Below are 22,783 nucleotides of genomic sequence, written 5' to 3'. Positions count from 1 at the left end.
CTGTGTGCGCCATGGGCTGACTCCATTTCCCCCAGTGTCCGTGAATAACACGATTTAAGTGGATGACAATCTTACACTCCCCTGGACTAACATCCTCGCGGAAGGGGCCCCGCCTTCCCGCCCGCCTGCCTGGAGCCTGCCCACCTGCCTGCCCCTCCCACCGCAGTTCCGGCCCCGGGCCCCGCCCCTCCCCGGGCCCACCTATGGTCTTGATGACCGCCTCCTGGAACATGCGCTCTTCGTGCTCCTTGATGATCTTGGTGCCAAGGCTTATGGCCCCATCGTAGCTCCCGGTCAAAGCGTAGTCGATGCTGAGCCGCAGCTGCCTCAGCAGAGTGTTGAACATCTCCAGCACCGTGGGCCCTGAGCGCAGCGGGGTGGGAGACCTGAAATCCGGGGCTGGCACTCCTCCCTTATTCTCCCCTGCCCTGCATTATCGGGCAAGCCCAGGCCCCCTTCCAGCCAGGGGCTTCCTCTGCCCACTACCTTCCCCAGCTGATTTCTCCTCCTGAGGAAAGCCGGCTCTGACACCTCCCTATCGTGCCTTGCCCTCTTCTGGAAGGGGAGGCAGCCTACGGTTAAGGGCAGTTCCTTGTCCTTGGGGGGGTCCCCAGGCTCCACTCCACTCGGGATCCCCCTTACCCACAGAGCCCGTGGCGGCGATGACAGCAGCTTCCGACAGGACCTCCACGATGCCCGCCCGCACCGTGGCCGCGCTGCGGCTGTTGGCATCCAGGTGGCTCAGGAGCTGCTGGATAACCAGGTGGGAGTGCTGCGGCTGGGGGGGAGGGAGAGGTGCTGGTCCCCAGATAGCAGCCCCCATATGGCCTCTGAGCCAGGGCAGCCCTCGACGAGGACCCAAAGCTGGGTGGACAAAAGGGAGGTCCCAAGGCTAGCAGGCACTAGAGGTGGCACCCGGATACCCCAGTCCTTTTCCTGAGCCCCTCCCCCTCCTCGGTCCAACAAGGAGCTGAGTCAAATCCCAATGAAGACCTGGATTTCCACATTTTCCCTGGGCCCTTTCACTTCAAATGGGTCAAAAGTCAATTTTAAGATACTGTCTTCCTTTTCGGTTTCCCCAGATCCCAGGTCTTATTAGGGCCACAAGAGGCCCGGTGGTTTAGTCCAGTGGTGCTCAAAGTGTGGCCTGTGGTCTGGTGCCAGGTCAAGATCTGTCTGATGCCCATGTACATTGAGCTAAGTATGGAAATTGAGAGTAAGTGTTGAGTAAGCAACTTGACAGAAGCCATGGCAGCCAATTATGGTCTGTGGGCCTGTATTTTGCATGAGGTTGTCGTTTGTTTTTTCTAACAATTCTTTTTGTGTTTTATAAAGTATGGGTCTGTGACATATTGGAAATTAAACTAGTCCTTCTCCACGACTAGATTAAGCAGCGCGGGTTTAGACAACTAGGGGCTTAGGAGAAGTCACAGAGGACAGCTGGTTTTCTCCAGGTGTACACCGTTCCGCTCCGAGAGGCGCCACCTTGGCCAGAGGGACAGGCTGGACCAGGGGAGCCGCCGTACCTGAATTGAGTACATGATGATTTTAAAGCAACGGATGGCGAACACCTTGGGTTCCCAAAGAGAATGGTTATCCAGATGGCTGTGAGGGAGAAAATATGGAGAGTAACTATGAAACGCAAGTGATGTTAGGAGGGAGAAGCTTGGTGGGAGAAAGTCACCCCCCCAGAGACCCAGCCCCTCTCGAAGCTCCCAGGTAAGTAGCAAGGGCTTTCAGGTGTAGGTGAGAGAAGGGAAGTACGAGAAGTCAACGAACAGGGTTCCATAGCTGTGGGCTCAGGAATGAAGCCGGGCACCTTCCTCCTCCCAACTCCTCTCCTCAAAACTGTGCTCGCTCACCATGTGGTAGCTTTTTTTTTTTTTTTTTTGCGGTACGCGGGCCTGTCACTGTTGTGGCCTCTCCCGTTGCGGAGCACAGGCTCCGGACGCGCAGGCTCAGCGGCCATGGCTCACGGGCCTAGTTGCTCCGCGGCATGTGGGATCTTCCCGCACCGGGGCACGAACCCGTGTCCGCTGCATTGGCAGGCGGACCCTCAACCACTGCGCCACCAGGGAAGCCCACCATGTGGTAGCTTTTGATGCCACAGTGTGGGGAACATGGGCACAGAGAAGGGACCCACTTGGCCGAAGCACCACAACTATAACACCTCCTTCCCTCCTCCCGAGTCAGCAAGGAGATGCCGGACCTGAAACTGTTCAAAGCTGAAGGCGGGTGGGTGGGGAAGGGGAACACTCACACGAGAACAGGCTTGATGGCGTTTTTGATGTTGCCAAAGGCAGCCCGGCCCAGCAGTTCCCGAAGGCACCTCTCAGCCAGCTCTGCAGGGTTCTCCTTCTCCTTCTCTGGTGCTTGGAGGGGGGAGGGGGACCGGCTGTGGAAACACACAGCCCACGGGTGAGGGATGGAATGCACAGCTGGGCGTCGCTTTGTGCAGGCCTTCTGTGCTTCCCTCACGCAAATGGTCCCAGTAGGACAAGCAGGAATTTGACGTGGGCTGCACTAGGTCACAGGGGAGGTGTTGAGGCTGTCAGAAGTTAAATGGGGGTAAGGAAGCCCACAGTGGAGGAAGATTGTGGGAGGAGGGATAAAGTTCTTTTTCTGGACATCCTAGGGATAGGCCTGATGTGCCTCTGCGGGAAGGATAGATGCCCTGAGCACCATGGGCCTGGGGAGGCGCAGACCACGAGTGTCTCCATGCCCCCAAGGCTTTGGAAGGAACGACAGATGAGATAAGAAGAGAGGGAGGCCGACAGAGTTGGAGAAAGCAGAAGAGAAGGGGAGAGAGGAAGGAGGGGAAAAAGGAAAGGCACGGGCGTTGGCTTAGTTAGGTGCGACTCAGTGGTACCCACCCACCTCCACCTGAGACCACCAGGGAGCTTGTCAGTGAGATGCTATTCCAGGAACAACCACCAGAGGGCACACTAAATTTCCCAACCGGCTCTAGCAGCGCAGGCTCAACTGACAGAAAGTGGGGAACCCACGATATCTTCAATCGGCGTCATGCCCAGGCAACGTGGACAGCACCGTGAAACTCTCCCTCCATCCCACTTCACAGAGGGGAAGAGTGAGGGGCAGGGACAGGATGAATCCTTTCCAGGGGTTCCCAGATTAAAACTCAGTATCTGTAACTCGTGTCAAGTGGCTGCTGGCTGGTCAAGTGGGCATTTCTAAGGGACTGGAACACCACTAGGAAGTGAGAGAGAAGAAAGGTCCTCCTCAGCACCTGGAACCATGAAAGGCATTTAAAAACCTCCTTGGCCTGCTGCTTCTAGAAAGACCAAGGGAACCCGACTCTTGGTTCTTTGTGTTCAGTACACACTTACCCCAGGGAGCCCAGCACCATTACTGTTTCTCCTTCAGGAATGCAGACCTTAAGGGGTACAGCAGGCTGGTAGAAGGCCAGAGCCAAGGCTCCTAGGGAAGCAGCTTTGGACTCACTGCAGAACAAGCCACAAAAGCCAAGAGCCCTGACTTTGGGGCTGGGTTTTACCAACCAACCCAGCCGTGTGGTTGCCAAGTGCCCTGGGAGGGCTGCAGGGCCGCGTGCAAGCTCCCCCGTCTCCTGCTCACCTCTCCGCCTCCTCCACGTGTTGCAGATTGAAAAGCAGGGATGGGACGATCTTGTCCATGTGCTGTGGGTCCCAGATATTGGCCTGCAGTTCATCATTCACGGTCTTCCTCACCACCCCTTGTAGACCTTTGATACCTGACATTCGGATTCTGTAAGGAAAAGGGAGACATGGCGCCATGAAGTCTGCAAGCCCTGACAAGTCCAGCTTCTGTGACAAGGAGAGGAGCACAGCGAGGGGATTAGGGATGCACTCGTCCCTTAAAAGGCAGAACAGAGCCCACCTTCTACTCTTCATGTGACTTGGCCTCCTGGCTGGCCGCCTTCTTGTGCTGGTGGATGTGAGCATGAAGGCCACGTCTTCTGGCTTGTCTTGGAGATTCCCAGACAGCCCTTGCCCCGTACCACCCGGGCTTCATCCCTAGGGTGCCCAGCTTCTCCAGGCTCTTTAGTACCTAGCTGGGTTTTCTCCAGTTTGAGCCCAAGATATAAGAGCTCAAAGTGCTGCCAAGAACGGACGAGGCAGAAACCAGGGCTGTGAGCAACTTACAGGGGGAGGGGATCTGGAGGGGGAGGGATCTGGAGGGGGAGGGATCTGGAGGGGGAGGGGATCTGGAGGGGGGATCTGGAGGGGGAGGGGATCTGGAGGGGGAGGGGATCTGGAGGGGGAGGGCATCTGGAGGGGAGGGCATCTGGAGGGGGAGGGCATCTGGAGGGGGAGGGCATCTGGAGGGGGAGGGGATCTGGAGGGAGAGGGCATCTGGAGGGGGAGGGGATCTGGAGGGAGAGGGCATCTGGAGGGGGAGGGGATCTGGAGGGGGAGGGGATCTGGAGGGGGGATCTGGAGGGGGAGGGGATCTGGAGGGGGAGGGCATCTGGAGGGGGAGGGCATCTGGAGGGGGAGGGCATCTGGAGGGGAGGGCATCTGGAGGGGGAGGGGATCTGGAGGGAGAGGGCATCTGGAGGGGGAGGGGATCTGGAGGGGGAGGGGATCTGGAGGGGGGATCTGGAGGGGGAGGGGATCTGGAGGGAGAGGGCATCTGGAGGGGGAGGGCATCTGGAGGGGAGGGCATCTGGAGGGGGAGGGCATCTGGAGGGGGAGGGGATCTGGAGAGGGAGGGCATCTGGAGGGGGAGGGGATCTGGAGGGAGAGGGCATCTGGAGGGGGAGGGGATCTGGAGGGGGAGGGGATCTGGAGGGGGAGGGCATCTGGAGGGGGAGGGCATCTGGAGGGGGAGGCACAGAGCTGTCAGACTCTCAGGCACAAAGAGGTCTTGGCTGGGACTAAGCTGGCTGAGAAAGCAGAGGGGAAATGAGTAACAGCACAGAGGGGACCCCTTTTGCACATCCCCAGTTCCCACTCTGCTGACTCAGGGATCAGCACAGCCCTGCAGGAGGCGGCCCTCTTTACTGGCCATTTATTTCAACCTGAAGTTCCTTTTTTTAACCAAACCTTTTTTTTTTTTCCTGATTATAACATAATACATGCTAATTATAGAAAAGTGTAAAGATGATTTCCCATGCCATCGCCACTCAAAGATAATTATCTTGGCATTTTGGTGTCTTTCCTTTCTTCTGTGTATAATATATAAGAGGATCAAGAACCTGCTGCGTATGTAATTCGTATTGGCTTTTTTCACCTATAGCATTCTATCACAAGCATTTCCCTACATCATTAACTCACAAACATGCTGAATGGTTATGTGCTACACTGTTATCAGAACTTTCTGAACTAGTCGCCTATTGGTCATTTAAGTTGTTTCTAAATCTTCTTCTGTAATAATGCTACAATGGACATCGCTGTACAAAGTACTTTACTACCTTCCAAATCATTGCCATGAGTAGAATGACTGAATCGAAAGGTAAGGAATGAAAGGCTCCCAGTTCTGCCAGATTCCCCCCACGCCCACTGCACAAGCTGCAGGAGAATACCATCCTCACTGTGCCTGCCTCAGCACTAGGGATCTCATTCTAAACATCTGCTCTAATTTTGTGGCTCAGAAAAATCCTCATATCTTGTAGCGATTTCACTTCGTATCCTTTTGATGATTATTGGAGTTGAGCAGTTTTTCTAAATATTTAGTTGCCATTTGTCATTTCAGCTTCAGTTTTAAGTGCTGTTACCACGGCGCTACCCTGAGCTTTACGCGGAGACCATAACTGGGTGGTGAGAGATGCCTAATGCACCGTCATCCCCTGGCCCAGGACCATTAGGGCTGCTGGCAATGGACAAGGATTTCCCGGGCAAACACTTAGCTCCTCTAATCCTGAGCCAGGTCAGCACCCTGAGCTGAGGTTGTCCGGACTCGAGGACGAAGTAACTGTAATACAATTCTGCTAACTATTCCTGGCTCCAGGTTAAAGGTGCTCCCTAGTGCACTACAGAAATAAATCCCAGACATGCTGGACTCATGTCCCACTCAGGAGAGCCTGGCTGGCAGGAAACCAGGCCCAGGGGATGGAAATTTTTCTACCCAGGGCTTCCTTATGTGTGACTCAATTAATTTTTCTTCACTCTTTCAATCTCCCCAGAATCCCTTCCACATAGGTACACATTTCATTCCATGATGCCCAGAGCTGACTGATCAGGCCTGGGGGAGAAGCAGCCTCTTACTGTTCCTTATAATGGGCTCAGTGGAGGCCTGCCCACGTGCAAGGGACTGAGAAGTCTCTGAACCCAAGGGGACTACACACACACACACACACACACACACACACACACACACACCCCTATTCATGAGACCCAAGGGTAGTTCTTGGAAAGGAGCTCTGAGCTCTGCAAAGGCTGCGAAGGACCAGGGGGAGAGCTCAGGGAGAAGGGGTGCAGGGAGGTTAGGGATGGGAGACAACACAAAGGGAGAAACTCCCCTCACCCGGCAGCCTTGCTTCCATGGGCGGCAGGTGCCAGGCTGTGGGTGCTGATGGCACTGCCCGGTGGCCAGAAGCAAACCTCAGCACCCTTCTCCTGACCTCCAGTCGCTCCCCACACCATCAGGACACGGTGCGACCATGTCTGCTTCTGTGCCTCCTCCCCTGCTGTGGAGTGTGTGTGTGCGGTTGTACGTGTATGAGTGTGTGTAGAGCAGCATGGAGTGTCCCCTCCCCTCCTGGAGCTTGGCTCTACCTGCGGTCAGCACCTGTTCCAGCCACACCTGGTCACAGTCCCCCCCTTCCCCATCACCTGCTTCTGGACACACCCCACCTGCTCCAGCCCCTTCTGCCTCTTCACAGCCGTTCTGGAGCGAGGTAGCTGCTGAGGGAACCAGCGCTGGGGAGACAGGGGTTCCTTCCTCCCGTGACCCCCACTGGCCCCACTGAGGCACTGCAGCAGCACAGCCCCAGGGAGCCCCTGGCTGGTCCAGGCGAGACTGGGGAGCAGGGACACTGCCATCAGTCACACAGGGTCCTGCCCTGGAGCCGTTCCACAGCTTGGGAGCTTTGGGAACAGGCAGCCTGGGGGATGGAGGGGTTCACGTCCTGTTTCTCCAACCCAGACCAGCAGCCATAGTGAGGAAGCTGTAGTTTCGGGGCACACAGGGCTCCTGGACCGTGCCATTGTGTATCATGTGCACTCGGGCCCGCTGCAGTGCTGACGTGATGCAGGAAGAAGCCATGGGCTGAGCTCTGGAACAAAGCCATGGAGACCCAGTCTCCCGTGGGCATGTTGGCCACCCAGCCTCAGCCCCCAGCCCCTTCCTTCTCCGCCTCCTGCAGCTTTGCCTGGTAAGGACAGCTCAGCCCTTTTCCCTCCTTCCTCCTCCTTTTCCTGTGTTTCATTTCGCCTCCCCAGGTTGATAAGCACTCTTTGTAGGCAGTGGTTTACTTCTCATCCTTTATCTATCGGTATCAGCATATATTTGTGTGAATTTCTTTGTGATTTCATTGAGGGGTTTAATTTCTATGTCGAGGAATGTATTTCTGTAAGTTAAGTATTTTTGTGAGTGTGAGTATGTGTGTGTAAAAGTGTGTTCTGTAATTCAAGATGTTGATCTGAAAAGCATTCCTTCATTCACTTACTCAACAAGTATGTCGTGAGTGCCTGCTGCTCTCCAGGCACTGTCTTAGCACTTGGGATGCGTCAGAGAACAAAACAATGACTCCCGTCCACACAGAGCTTACATTCTAGTGGGGAGAGACAGACAATGAATGAGAAACATATGTACATTATGGAACATGTTTGAAGGGGATGAGTGCTATGGGGAAATAAAAACAGAGCAGGGTGAGGGAGAAGGCGAGCGTCAGGGGAAGGCGTTGTTGACAAGGGGACACTTGAGCAAAGCCTTGAAGGAGGTGAAGGAGTGAGCTGTACAGCTCCACAGAGGAAGCCTCCCAGGCAGAGGAACAGACCGTGCAAAGGCCCTGTGGCAGGAATGTCCCTGGTGTGTTTCCAAGGCAGCACGGAGGCCTGGGTGGCCGAAGGGGAATGAGGAGGGGAAGAGTGGAGGAGATAAACTCAGGAGGACAGCAGGGATCAGCCAGTGTGAGGACCTCGGCTTTTTATTTGTGGGTGTATATTTTGATGGAGAGTGGTGAGTGGGAGTGTTTCTAGGGTGTATAAAGGCATGTACTTATGAACAAAAGAGAGCACAGGTGTGTACATGTGTGTGTCACTGGCTCTCAAATTGGGCTCAGAGGACCGTCACCTTACGTCCCACCCTGTTTTCTGTCCCCAGAGGCTGTTCCTTTAGAAAGCATGTGCTGGGAGCCTAGCTCTGCCCACGCATCCACCTAAGTCCCGCCAGGTGCCCCTTCCCCACCAGCAACATCAGAGCCTCGGTAAACGCCAGTGAAATCAGACACGCAATCCGGGCTGGGAGCTCTGCAGGACCATCAATGCCTCTGCCATTAGAGGCACAGCCTCCTCCACTTCCCTTATACTCACTTAGTCTTGATCTCCAAGTCTTCATGGCCAGAGTGGCACATTTCACTGAAGCGAGACACGAAGAAATCGTAGCTCCGATGGTAGGATGGGGTGTCCTCCTCTATGTTGGCAAACTTCACAAACTGTGTGGGGGGAGAGGGGAAATGCATCGTGAGGTGACCCGCCATGCTCCTCGCCTTTGGGCTCGGGGACCTGGCATCCCCCAGGCCCTTTGCCATAGTAAAGCCACAAGAAAACACATCTTAGGAACCATGCATCTCAGGATCTGGCTATAGTCCACCTCCCAGAGCACACTCGGGAAATCTGAGTTTCTGAGTTCTCCTTTCCTTTCTACACAACAGAGCAGAACCCCTGGCCCTTCTCAGCCCTCCCCTGCTGGGTGAGCAGAGGATGGAAGAGAAGAGAAAGAGAAGGGGGCTCAGTCACTTAAGTTCCTCCTCCCATGTACATCCAGAGCTGCCCCAAACATACAGGCTGAAAGGCTGTGAGGAATAACGCTGGAAACTGAGCAAAAGCCAAGGCCACAGCACAGAGCACCACCCAGGAATGCATTCTGGGAAACCAGGACAGCGCTGAAATTTGATTTAAAACTGTAATTACGTTTTATTGTTAAAATTTTGAGTACACGTTTAACGTTTGCAATTTCGGTTCATTAAGCCTTGCTCAGCATTCTCAGCCGCTAGATTCCTTCTGTCATCACCAGGCCGCACACTTGCAGCTCTAAATAGGGACTTGATTTCAAATGAGTCTCTCAGAGAAGCAAGAATCACAGACTGAGTGGAGTTAAATGACTAAAAGTTAAATATAATTTTTATAGGTTATTTTGTTTAACGTTATGAATTTAATACCACAAACAATTCTAAACGGACTAAACTTAGACTACATCCTCCACTATTCTGCCTTGTATTATTATATAATTTTTACAAACCTTCGTTGGTTCAAAGAGGACATACTGTTATTCCTAAAATTATCTCATCAGCACACTCATAATATTCAGTATCAACTGTCAACCTGTTTCCCCATTTAACTACTTAAAAGTTGTGAATAAATTTTGGGGGGATGAAAATTAGCAACTTCCACAAACATCCTTGTTATTACAGTGTTTTGTTCTTGCAATAATAAATATGCATTTATTTTCTGCTGAATCATAAAACCTCAACATGCAAAGCAGATAAGGAAATCTTCCCTTCTAAGTTACATCTAAAATGCACACATATATGTGGAAGTATTCTGATATTAGCAATAAACCCAAATGACATTGCTTGCATCATTGATGGGGTTATGCAGAAGAGGCATAGTGGTAATCCATGTGATCACAAGATCATTGATTAGACCCAAGTTCAGGAGTTCCAGAAAGAACGGTAGAGCTGGCCTTTGGCTACGTGATCTTCCTAAGCCCCACGGGCTAGAACACAGACTTAGGCTGATACCGAGGCTGAAACTAAATTTGGGTGCACTGCTGCTCTTAACCACCAACAGGATGTTCCCAGGCTGCACTCCCCACGGCCAAAGCCTGGCTTGGTCCATCCACTGAGAGGGTCATGCAGCTATGCGGTTCTAACCGCAGATCTACCTCTAACTGGTGGGTGACCTTTGAGTGGGACATTTGACTTCTGTCTTGGTGTTCCCATGTGTGAAATAAGCAGGCCAGTCTTCGTTCACTACATTTCTTTATTTTTTTATCGATGCTATATCTACTTCAAATATGATGAGGCAGCTTAAGATAAGACTATGTGTATGCGAGAGTGCATGCATTTCAGAATAATCAAAACAAGACTGAAAAAGAAAAGAGGCCAGTAATAAAGGAGAAACAGTCAAAGACTTTGTCCCCAATATAGTGACTGTGTAAACCCAAATGTATGTCAGGAGCATGAATAATCAGACTTCATGGTCACTGGTGTAGGAGTTTATGGGCTAATAGCAACGATGTTTAGAACATATGTGTATCAGGTACTGCCCTAAGCATTTGACATACATCAGCTCTGTTGTTTCTTAAAATGACTCTAAGTTAGAGAAATATTATTATTCTCATTTTACAGAGAGACTGAGACCCACAGATGTTACATAATTGCCCAGGGTCCTGCAGGAGAAACCCAGGTCTCAAGCACGAGCCTCTCCAACAGAGCTCTGCCCAGAAAACCTCCAGCTCTGTTCCTGCTCCTGGCTTCCTCTAGCGCCTCAGGCCAAATGACCCAGGAGAGTTGCTCTGGGGAGGCGAGGGTGATGGATATTGTCAGGGAGAACAAACAGAGGATGAAGAAGCCGCCAGAGGGGACCTTAGTCTGGCATTTTTAAGAGGGCTGCAGGAGTGAGGCCACTGGTTTCCAAGCACTGCGGTACAACAGAGTCGAGGGGTCTCCGTGACCATGGAGATATCTGCCACAAGCCCCAGACGTGCTGAGTCAGCACTGGAGGAGATTCATCTGTTAGATGGTCTGAGGCTCACGCTTGAGAAACGCAGCAGGATTCCTGACAGGCAACCTGGCGGCCTCCCTTCCCTCTGGCCCCCCTCCCCACGCTGATACTTCACGAAACGATTCCTGATCTCTGTGGACGTGACATCAAGTCTCTTCACTTTTTTTTTTGTTTTGGCTGTGCCACGTGGCTTGCAGGATCCTACTTCCCTGAGCAGCGATCAACCCCCATCCTCGGCAGTGAAAGCACGGAGTCCTAACCACTGGCCCGCCAGGGAATTCCCAAGCCTCTTCACTTTCAACCTTGACTTTCCCCTTCCTCCAGTGCCGTGGAACCTCAAGGACTGGTGGCGCGTCAGGTGGCCTGGCCGGAGCCCTGTTCACGCCCAGTCTGCTCTGACTGTTTTCCACACCGTACAGGCTGCTGAAGATTTCGACTACGACGCCCTGGCTGCAAGGTTAAAGTGGAGATTACAATCAATTTCTTTTAATTAATTAATTTTATTTATTTATATTGGCTGCATTGGGTCTTCGTTGCTGCGTGCAGGCTTTCTCTAGCTGAGGTGAGCGTTGTAGTTAGTTGTAGTACGTGGGCTTCTCATTGCAGTGGCTCCTCTTGTTGCGGAGCACGGGCTCTAGGTGCGGGGGCTTCAGTAGTTGCAGCACACAGGCTCAGTAGTTGTGGCTCGCGGGCTCTCGAGCGCAGGCTCAGTAGTTGTGGCATGTGGGCTTCAGTAGTTGCAGCACGCAGGCTTCAGTAGTTGCGGCACACGGGCTCAGTAGTTGTGGCTCGCAGGCTCTAGAGCGCAGGCTCAGTAGTTGTGGCACCCGGGCTTAGTTGCTCTGCGGCATGTGGGATCTTCCCGGACCAGGGCTTGAACCCATGAACCACTGCACCACCAGGGAAGCCCCAATTTTTTAAAAATGGAACATTCTGTGATAGCCACAGAGGTAACGCAGGGTAGAAAACACGCATGGGGATTCCTTTCCTAGAACTACAGAGGCTTTTTTCTAGGCCGGCCCAGCAGTCACTCCTGAATCTCCCCCAGCTGGGCCAGCCACAGCTGCTAAGCTCACTGGAAAATTCCCTCACTCTTTTCTCTCGTGACTCTCTGCATCCCCAGATTTTTACTCTTCTAGAGTCTTCTTCCCTGGAAACTTAGTTTTGAGTCTCCTTCTCCATTTTCGATTTTAACATGATGGTGCTCTATTTAAGTGGACTATACTCGCCTACATCTGCCGGGCCCACAGTCAGACAGCCGTGTCCTCACTCTGCTTCTTGTCACCTGTGTGCCTGTGGACATCGTTTAACTTCTGAGCCACTGTTTCCTCATCTGAAAAATGGGGGTGATGGGGCCTATGCCACGGGGTGTCACCAGGGTTAAACGAGGGATGTATGCAGAGCCTGCCCGGAGGAATGCTCAGGGCTCTGCGCTGCAGTGAGCATGGTGATAGGGGCCTTTCATGGTCTGCTCATCAACTCCGGTCCTCGGCTCTGGTGCAGTGTGACCCTTGTCCTTTCCAGCCAGGCATTCACAGAGGAGGAGCCCAGATGGGCAGCGTGAACCATGCAGGTGACCATGCAGGATGCCGGGGGCAGGTGTGAATATGGAAAGAAGGAAATGAGTTAACAGCCACCCCAATGAACTGGTGCCCGAGGGTGGGAGTTGAGGACGGTGGCAGAAGGCAGGGAAGTTGGAAGATGAGGGCCAAGCCCCCTGAAGCACCCTTCAGGAACCGAAGGTCAGTTAGTGCAATAGGATGGGACAGAGCCCAGCACCGAGAGACAAGGAGGTGGGGCTCGGTGGGAGCTCTGGGCGGCCGGCACAGCAAAACCGGGAAGATGCGGCCGAGCATTTGTTTTCATCTCTTTAAAATGCATAGATCACGTCCTAGGAATGTGAATGAGGTGGAGATAATTAAGAAAAGCTCCCTGAGTTCCTGGGATAACAGGAACTGAGTGAATTCAAGGCTTACTGTAAGTGAGGTTCCTAGTTCTAAGAGGCTTAAACTTTTTACGGTCCGGCAGGATTCAGCACCGCATACATTCAAGATACTGCTTCGCAGACAGCACGCCACTCTCCACGCGCCTGCCGCTCCGCTCCACCAGAAAAACAATTTCGAATATGGTTATTGTGAAGCATGTTTGCTTTGTTTTGACTCATACTTTGTTCCGTTGGGCGCCTTCAAAATATTCCTTGAAGAAGCTATTTATAGACACGGGAGTTTGTGTCCGGAGGACCCACACCAGGCCCCGTGCCCCATCTCTAACGCCACGTGTGGATGGCAGCACTCCGGGAAAGAAGGAGTTGACGCCTATATGCCGAGAAATGACAACGTTAAATGTTTCTAAGGCACCTGCAGCTCAGGCATCATGTTAGTTTCCCGGGGCTGCATGCCTCCAGTCTCTGCTTCCGTCTGCACATTGTTTCCTCCTTTGTGTCCAACCTCCCCCTGCTTCTCTCTTCTAAGACCCTTGTGATTGCATTTAGGGCCGACCCAGATAATCCAGGATAATCTCTCCATCCCAAGATCCTTAACTTGGTCACATCCGCAGAGACCCTGTTTCCGTATCAGGTGACATTCGCAGGTTCCAGGGATTGGCACGTGGACATCTTTTGGGGGACCATTTTCCAGCCTACTGAAACATCCATTACCTGACGTAATTTTTGGCAAACCAGCGAGTTTAATAGGAGCGATATTGCTCCCACTGTGAAGATGAGGAAACTGGAGCTCTAAGGGAGCGACTGAATTATTTCAGGTCAGCCCGCCCGTGACAAGTGGAGCTGGGGCTCCAATTTGGGAATTCTGATACTTTGATGCTCTCTGCCCTCCACCAGTGGTTTTTAAATTTTACTGTGTATCAGAATGACCTGGGGAGCTTGCTGACAATGTAGACTTTTGAGCCACCCCAGGCCTGTTGAACAAGACTCTCTGTGGGTAGGACCTAGGCATCTGCATTCGGAACAACCCCCCCCTGCCCCACCAACTCCTACCCTGGAGATTCTGGGGCAGGGCATCTACAGACCCCACGTCCTTTGTTCTTTTACTGGAAAGCTGGACCAGTAGCTGTGGAAATGATCCGAGGCAGGCTAGGAGGAAGAAAGCTTAAGCAATATATTTTGGCCTCCTCCTGTCCTTGGTAACGGAGGCCAGTCAAGGCTGGAGAGATGGCCACCTCCTTTGAACTGGGGTGGCCTGGGGTTGAACCAAGGGGTCCATCTCTGAGGCCCGGGAGGCTGCAGCCTCCAGGCTCAGGCTGTCGACCAGCCAGGCCATTGCCTCGCTCTCCAGGACTCTTGCTCTGTTACGAGATCTGGTGATGAGGCTGCACTCGATGCCATCCAGAGGGACTGAACCCCGTTTATTACATTACGGGTGGCACCAGGGCTAATAAAAGAGGCAACATTTGGTACCAGGAGCTCTGAGCATCCTTGGGAACCCTTGGTTTGATAGCTTGTCGGGAGGAGCTTCCCTTCCCTGAGTCTGAAACTACGACAGCACAGATGACCTGCCCAGATGACCTGGTCAGGGAACGTTGGCCTGCAGTATCCCCATGGGGGCAGCTCCGAGGGAGCCCACCTCAAGCTGCTCCTGAGTCCTCCAGGGCTGACGGGAGGAGGCCAAAATGGAAACTTTGGTAATTGTGGTTCAGAGGTTCAAATCTGGGGGACCTGGTCATGGGACCACACCCACTGTAGGAGTCCACTTGGGAAACATGCCCAAACCTGGCTGAGATGGGGTTGAGACTCTAGGGTTTAAAATAGAGCCTTTGGGGCTTCCCTGGTGGCGCAGTGGTTGAGAGTCCGCCTGCCGATGCAGGGGACACAGGTTCGGGCCCTGGTCTGGGAAGATCCCACATGCCGCGGAGCGGCTGGGCCCGTGAGCCATGGCCGCTGGGCCTGCGCGTCCGGAGCCTGTGCTCCACAATGGGAGAGGCCACAACAGTGAGAGGCCCGCGTACCGCAATAAAATAAAATAAAATAAAATAAAATAGAGCCTTCATCCCTCCTATTAGAGGCAGAACAGTGTTATGATTATGAGAAGGGGTTTGGAACCAGAATGCATTTCTGAATCCCACCTCCCACTTAGTAGGAGGCTGATAGGAGGCACGTTTCTTAAGCTCCCCATGCTTCGGTCACCCCATCTGTACAATGGGGCCAGCAAGAGCAGCTGCCTCATAGGCTTGGTATGACCAGCCCATCAGAGTTAACAGTTATCACCTCATTTTCCCCCCAGTTGGCTTGCTGCCAACACTCCATACGTTTCCACTGGGCCCATTTACCTGTGTGACTCACTAATGTTTTAAACACTTGATACAGCAGGAACTTCCTGGCTACTTCACCCCTACCATTGTTAGGTCCTACCTTACAAATGGCTTTTGTTACAATGCTACTTGCCTAATGCACAAGACTGTGAAACAATAAAGTTGGGGTTTTTTGGTTTTATTTTTTTAAGATATTGCAATGATGAGGAAGGTCTCCATAGCAACAAACTGGAGACTGTGAAGATGTGACACTTCAAAGGCCAAGGGCACCACTAGGGCCACCCTTCCAAGACCAAAGTTTCAGTTCTTCATATACAACAAAGGGTGCCAAGTTTGCTGGAGGAGATTCCCAACCCTCTGGCACAAGCAGGAAGGAGACACAGTTGTGTGAAAACTGAGAGTTACTAAGGGGCTGGGTCAATAGAGAGAAAGCAACCTCCAAATATTGACATTGCAAAACCAGCTCTTCCTGGGTCTGGAGAAGAAGCTGAGCTGGTCGGCCTCACTTCAGCGCTAGCCAAGTCTCTCCAAGCAGAAGTCAGCCTTTCTCTCTTCTGTAGATGGGCATTCTGAACCCAACTCCCTGTCATCAACAATAGAACCACACTGTAAAATACTGGGCATAGGGATTCCCTGGTGGTCCAGTGGTTAAGACTCCACGCTGCCACTGCAGGGGCCACGGGTTCGATACCTGGTTGGGGAACTAAGATCCCACGTGCCGCTCAGCACGGCCAAAAAATAAAATACTGGGCATAGAGAGAACCCTAACTCTTTCATGGTAGGACTGCAGGCCTTTTGCTGTGTTAACCTACATAAGGAAAAATGGGAACGGTTGTTCTGTTGCACTAAGATGAACCCTAGCTGGAAAAGACCTTGTAAACCACATGGTTTTGACTTTAACACCCCCTACCCTGTTCTCCCAACTGCTCTTGTTTATAGCAACTCCCGGAAGCAGTTTTCACTAAAGCCAGAGGAACAGTCCTACTGTGACATGATCGTGCCCTGCAAATCGCCTGCCAACCTGGGCGTAGTGATTCCCTAGACCTAGGACATCCTCCCCTGTCTACCCATATTACGTCCTTCCTCCTTCAAGATTCTTCGCAAAACTGACTGTGGTTTTAAAAACTCCTGGGAAAGCTCAGTCTTGCTGCCCGAGAAGGTGATCCCTCTGGTCCCAAGTAGTCCCACGTGCTAGCCAGCCTCCAAGGCCTACACTTGGGAAGCGCGGACCCAGGGAAGCACTGGCTGCCTCTGCTCTAAGATCCCCATCGTTTGCTGGCGCTGACCCCCGTGACCTGAGCTCTTCCACTGGCATCACAGTTCTGCCCTGACCTCCCTTCATGGAACCCACTTCTAGGCTGCTGGTCTCCAGCAGTGCTGATTTCTGTCGTGGTGTGGAAGATGAGAGAATTTCTAGTCTATAGATGACAAGTTGCAACCACGAGAGTTGATAAAATCATCCAGAGGCAGCATATAGAGTGGGAAGAGGACAGAGCAGCAACCTTGGAGACCACAGACATTTCACGGGGACATGGAGAAAGAGAATCAATGAAGGAAACTCTATTAGTTTCCTATTGCTGCCGTAATAAATCACCACAGTTTAGTGGCCTAAAACAACACAAATGTATTACCTTGCAGTTCTGGAGATCAGAAGTCTAAAATGGGTCTGCAGGGTTGCATTCCTTCTGGACGCTTCCAGAGAAGCATCTATTTCCTTGGCCTTTCTAGCTTCCAGAAGCCACCTACATCCTTTGGCTCCTGGCCCCCTTCCTCCATCTTCATGGCCATCAGAGGAGCATCTTCAAATCTCTTCCTCTCTGTCTCTCATCTTCTGTCTGACTCTGATCCTCCCGCTTCCCTCTTATAAAGGTCTTTGTGAGTACATGGGGTCCACCTGGATAACCCAGGATAATCTCCTTATCTCAAGCTCCTTAACTTAATCATATCTTCAAAGTCCCTTTGGTCATGTAAGGTAACATTCACAGGTTATAGGCATTAGGATGTGGACATACTTGGGGGACCATTATTTAGCCCACCATAGAAACGCAGAAGGGTGGGCCAGGTGGGAAGAGCTGGGATGACAGGGCCAGGAGGTCAAGGGAGTGTGAAGAAGGTGCAATCAACGGGGAGAAATGCCACCAGAGATAGAAACATCAGCTGAAAAACGAGTGAGGAATGGGTTATTTGCGTGGTTTCCACAGATTTCTAACTGCAAAGACAAAAAAGTCCTTTGACAATGGAGAGAGCCAGCTGTCACTACCCTAACCTGGGATGGCACTTAGCATCCATAAAAGTGGGGCACCAGACACTTGTGGTCCTTTTGGGATGCTCAGTGCAGGGCCCAGCACTCCCCGTGAAGTGTTATGCCTCAAAGTATTTAACCGCAGCCAGTCAAACCTTCAAGTCTAATTCTAGTCTGCAGGAAGTATAAGAGACAGGAGAGCAAAACGAAGGACACCACAAGGAAATAATCAGACAAACCCAGACTGTGGGGCTTTCTGCAAAGTGGTGACCTGGGCAATATCATGAAAAACAAAGAGGGGCAGGAGAGGGGTTGGGACTGGTTAAGAGACATAAGAGACACAGAAAACAAAGTAAACACATGATCTTTACTGAATCCTGATGGGAAAGACAGCCATACAAGACAGTGTGAGGACTATTAGGGAAATTTTTATTTGGACCAATTTTTTTTTTTTTTTTTGGTGGTACGCGGGCCTCTCACTGTTGTGGCCTCTCCCGTCACGGAGCACAGGCTCTGGACACACAGGCTCAGCGGCCATGGCTCACGGGCCCAACTGCTCCGCGGCACGTGGGATCCTCCCAGACCAGGGCACGAACCCGCGTCCCCCGCATCAGCAGGCGGACTCTCAACCACTGCGCCACCAGGGAAGCCCGAAAGAGCAATTTTTAAAAACTCAGGTAAAGTTCACAAAGCATAAAATGAACGCTTTTACAGTGCACAATTCAGTGGCATTCAATACATTCACAATGTTTTGCAACTAAAGCAAACCCCCAAAGGAAACCCACCTCTTGGTCATTAATCGGTCACTTTCCGTTCCTCTCTCTCCCAGACCCTGGCAAACACTAATCTGCTTTCTGTCTATATGGACTCACCTATGCTGGATATCTCAGCTAAATGGAAATATAACGTATGACCTTCTGGGTTGTTTCCACCTTTTGGCTATTGTGAGCAGTGCTGCTATGAACGTTGGTGTACAAGTATTTATTTGAGTATGCATTTTCCGTTCTTTTTGGTATATACCTAGAGAGAACTGCTGAGTCATATGGTAATTCTATATGTTTAACTTTCGGAGGAACCACTAAACCGTTTTCCGCAGTGTCTATACCATTTTACATCTCCGCTAGCAACGTACAAGGGTTCCAATTTCTACACATCCTCACCAACATGTCATTTTATAGGATTGTTAAAAATATAGCCATCCTGGTGGGTGTGAAGAGGTATCTCACTGTGGGTTTTTTTTGACTTGCATTTCCTTAACGATTAGTGACGCTGAGCATCATTTCATGTGCTTGTTGGCCATTTGTGTATCTTCTCCTTGAATGTCTATTCAAGTCCTTTGCCCACTTTAATTGGGTTTTCTTTTTGCTGTTGAGCTGTAAGAGTTTTTCATATATTCTGGTTACTGGACCCTTATCAGATATACAACTTGTAAATATTTTCTCCCATTTGGTGGTTGTCTTTTCACTTTCCTGACAGTGTCCTGTGATGCACAAGAGTTTTTAATTTTGAAGAAGTCAAATCATCTATATTTTCTTTTGCTCCTTTTGTTTTTATTGTCGTATCTAAGAATTCATTGCCAGATTCAAGATCATAAAGATACACCCCTGTATTTCTTCTAATCTATAGGTTTAGCTCTTACATTTAGGTCTTCAATCTACTTTGAGTTCATTTTTATATATGTTGTGAGGGAGGGATGAAAGTACAAACTTTAAATCCGTGATCCTTCCTAATAATTTTATTATTTACACTAGGCTAATATATGAGATTGTTTATGTGAAGGACCTCGGTATTCTCAGATTTAATATTTTCGGCTTATCCTCACAGAGTGACCTCAGAAAGTCAGGGCACATGGTCATTGCCCTGTCCCTGAGACATACATTTGGACCTCTCAGGCAATAAGGCAGGTATGCAGAAGCCAATCCCTAAGCAAATCATTGAGCTTAGCTGGCTCTGGCTCCCCCTCATCCCCTGACTTTCCTGGTCTCTCACTGTCATCCCAAGTTCAGATATTCTCATTAAAGACCTGAAAGCAACACTTCAATTTAAAAAATTATACTTTACTGCATATGATGTGCAGGAATGGTATTAGCAAAACCAGACTTTTTGCTGACAGGTTTTACCGTAGCTTCAATCCTTGGGGTGGTCAAGTACAAGCTGGATAAAGACCCATTAAGGATGAAGAAAGAAAGAGAGAGGAGGTCCCGGGCTTAGAGAGCTGGAAAGAGCATCTGGTTGAGGGACACCGCCAGCAAAGCCTGCCTCTGAAGCTGAACTCTGAATCTATTGCAATTATCTGACTCAACTTTCTTATAATCACCTCTCCTTACATAATCTCCATTGTCTGCAGTACGGTAATCATTAGTCAACTGCTTTCTTGCTAATACTGTGATTCACTGTGGTGGGGAATCTAGGAATTGGCAGGATTCTGAATTTTCAAGCCTGTAGCTAACAAAATGCCTACCCTGGGCCAGGATGTGCTGTAGGGAACGCTAGCACTGACAGCCACATGCTTCTATGTCTCCCCCGCCGACCCCTGGGGAGATACCCTCTGGATGCATTGATGACTGGTTTAGTTTCCATGTACATGTTCTCTTCTAGACTATAGTTATCTTAAACAGGGCAAGTGAAACAGTAACTGAAGCTGTTGCCAGGGCAACATGACAAAAGAATTTACCCTCAGCTACTGTATATGTAATTTGTCAAAGGCAGCTGGCTCACAGAGAGACGAAAGAGGGGAATAGGTTGTTAGTTTTGGTCTTTGAAAGAAGAGTTGAAAGACTATCTTCTGGTTAAATCAACTTAAGTAGAACAGAAAAGCAGCTGTGACCTGTGCAATAAACACTCAGAAAAGTCAGGTTGGGAAGGCTAAGAAGGCAAACCTTAAACTTATTTTTTTTTTCCTGGTGATATTTGTAATATAGTTGCATGTCAGGGCTTTTAATACCAAGCTGCTTGAAGACCTGGAGCTGAAAGTATTCCCTGAAGGGGAAGGAATAGAGAGACAGCAAGAAATGGAAGAGAACAAGCGGGATATTCAAGTATGTTAGATACATGCAAAGCTGAGAGTTCCTGACACATCTGATAGCTCTTCTCTCCCAAAACTATAAGCCCTCATGATAGCCGCCACTTGTACTGAGACCAGTTACGTTACAAAGCTTGGACTGAGTTCAATCCACTCAGGGTATCAGTGAGAAGCCAGGCTCATGAAAGATAACCCGCTCGAGGTTACCCAGCTAGGAAAGGGCAGAACTAAGCCAGAAGCGCTGTTTCCTGCTTCCCTGTGATCTTCCCACTTATCTGATCCCTCTGTCCTGTGAACATCCGTTTACTCCGTCTTCGAAAGAAGCACAACCTGGACAGCTTTCAAAGGATGCCCCATGGAGTCAGGGGCCAAGCTCTAAGGGCACTGGGCACCCCCCACTCTCAAAGAAATACCTCCCTTTCTATTTTTACATCTATTGGGGCCTCACCTAAACTTATTTAAGGGAAAAATCATTTTTAAAAGTCAGAAACCAAATAGGAATGGATCCTCACCATGCTGACCCAGAGGTCCTACACCCCCTCCCCACCATCCCCACCCGCAAAGCCCCTTGGGCCCCCTTACCGAGTTGGTGCCAAGGATCTGCAGGTTGGGCTTCTCAGACTCAAGCAGCTTGGCCACCATCTTGAGGAAACTCTCCACGAAGAGGTTGATGCTCTGGCAGTGACAGGCCATGAGCAGCTGGTCCAGCGCCTCCATGGCGATGCACACGTACCTGGGGAAAGCAGCATCATTGCCATCACTCAGCCTCGCGCCTGCTCCACCCCCACTGCGTGGCCAGGGCAATCTAGACGGCAGTGCAGTGGCCACCTGGGCAACATCCAGCTAATGCGGCTCTCCCCCGGGTCGCCGACGACTGGACAGTTGTTCCAGCCCAGCCCTGAGAAGCAGAACGAGGCAGAGCTGGAAGGGAGCCTAGAGATGAATTCATCCAGCCCCTTATTTTACACATGAAGAACTTGAGGACAGACAAGGTACACCATTTCATGAGGAAATACAAGCAGAAAGAACTGATGCCCAGAAGAGCAGCTTCTGAACTCAAACCCAGTGAGGTCAGAGAATTACTCATCCAAGTCAAGACGTGTTTGTTGACACTGTCCTCGTCAGCGCAGGGGTGTAAGGATGAAGAAGTCCTTTAACTTAAAGAGCCTAGAGTGGGAGGGATAAGATAAATACACAGATATCTCCTCTAAAGGGAAAATAAGAAATGTTACCAAAAAAATGACATCCCACGAGGGTTCCAAAGAAGGAAAGAGGCTCTAGTGGGGAGGAAGCAAAGAACTTAATGAAGAAAGTTTAGGAAGAATCTGAAATGGGCCTGAGGACCAGCCAACTGCAAATGTTAAGGAACATAAAATTGCAATTTTTGTAGTTGAAGACCTCAGAAGTTCTATAATGAAGTCCTACTCAAACAATACGGTTGACAGTGTTACCATGTTTGGATGACACTCAGCTTGCCCAGGGAGCATTTTTACCTCATGGAGAATAAGACAGAATGAAAATTCTTTTCTCCTTATGCAGCAGGTGCTCTGTGTCAATTCTAAGTCTCTAACCACTTAATTATTCTAAAGACTAAAACCCGAGTGAATACTTTCACAAACTAGGAACGCACGACATCCGATGGTGAAGAGCTGCCCATCCCATTTTTTGACAACCAAATGAGCTCCTCTTTATATTTCAAGCAAACCCTAATAACCGCTATCCTTTATTCACAATTCTACTTTTAGAAGCAGCAAAAAAGAGAGCTGAACCTTCTCCTACCTGCCAGCCCTTCAACCACATGGAAACAACAATCTCATTTACTATGTTCCTCTCTTCTCCATGCTAAAAATACCCAATCCTGGGCATTCCCTGGTGATCCAGTGGTTAGGACTCTGCGCTTTCACTGCTGATGGCCCGGGATCAATCCCTGGTTGGGGAACTAAGACTCCCACAAGCCTTGCAGCACGGCCAGAAAAATAAAATAAAATAAAAAATTGAAATGCCCAGTCCTTTCCAGACTAGCCTTTGCAGGACAAACCCCAATTACTGTCTTCTTCAATGCCTCTCTTAAATCCCAAGAAAAAGGTCACAAATCAAATTCCTACTGAGAATCAGGAATACACATCTAAGCTCAAACCCAACATTTGTTCCACGATAGTGACATAATGAGCATTTGGTCAGGTAAGGCACATCATGAAAGATACATCCCCTACATACCGAGCATTTGCATTCTAAAGAAAGCAAGGCAGGGCTCCCCTGGTGGCGCAGTGGTTGAGAGTCCGCCTGCCCATGCAGGGGACACGGGTTCATGCCCCGGTCCGGGAAGATCCCACATGCCGCGAAGCGGCTGGGCCCGTGAGCCGT

General features: G+C 50.6%; 1 protein-coding gene across 1 annotated transcript in view; it reads right to left on the bottom strand.

Moving 5' to 3' along the window:
• Positions 1-22,783, bottom strand: part of EFR3B (EFR3 homolog B) — a gene marked incomplete at its 3' end in the record, with an annotated part of 45,959 nt that overhangs the window by 15,999 nt on the left and 7,177 nt on the right. The window contains exons 2-8 of the mRNA XM_082671944.1: positions 21,002-21,152; positions 8,475-8,596; positions 3,595-3,744; positions 2,261-2,395; positions 1,527-1,605; positions 643-778; positions 202-363 (exon numbers count right to left, since the gene is read on the bottom strand). Coding sequence (XP_082528070.1) covers positions 202-363; positions 643-778; positions 1,527-1,605; positions 2,261-2,395; positions 3,595-3,744; positions 8,475-8,596; positions 21,002-21,152 — 935 coding nt within the window. The remainder of the gene's footprint in view (positions 1-201; positions 364-642; positions 779-1,526; positions 1,606-2,260; positions 2,396-3,594; positions 3,745-8,474; positions 8,597-21,001; positions 21,153-22,783) is intronic.

Source organism: Grampus griseus (assembly GCF_964374135.1).
Source record: "Grampus griseus genome assembly, chromosome: 15".
Taxonomy (NCBI): domain Eukaryota; kingdom Metazoa; phylum Chordata; class Mammalia; order Artiodactyla; family Delphinidae; genus Grampus; species Grampus griseus.
The sequence above is the reverse complement of the archived record's forward strand: the minus strand, read 5'-3'. Positions and strand labels throughout refer to the sequence as shown.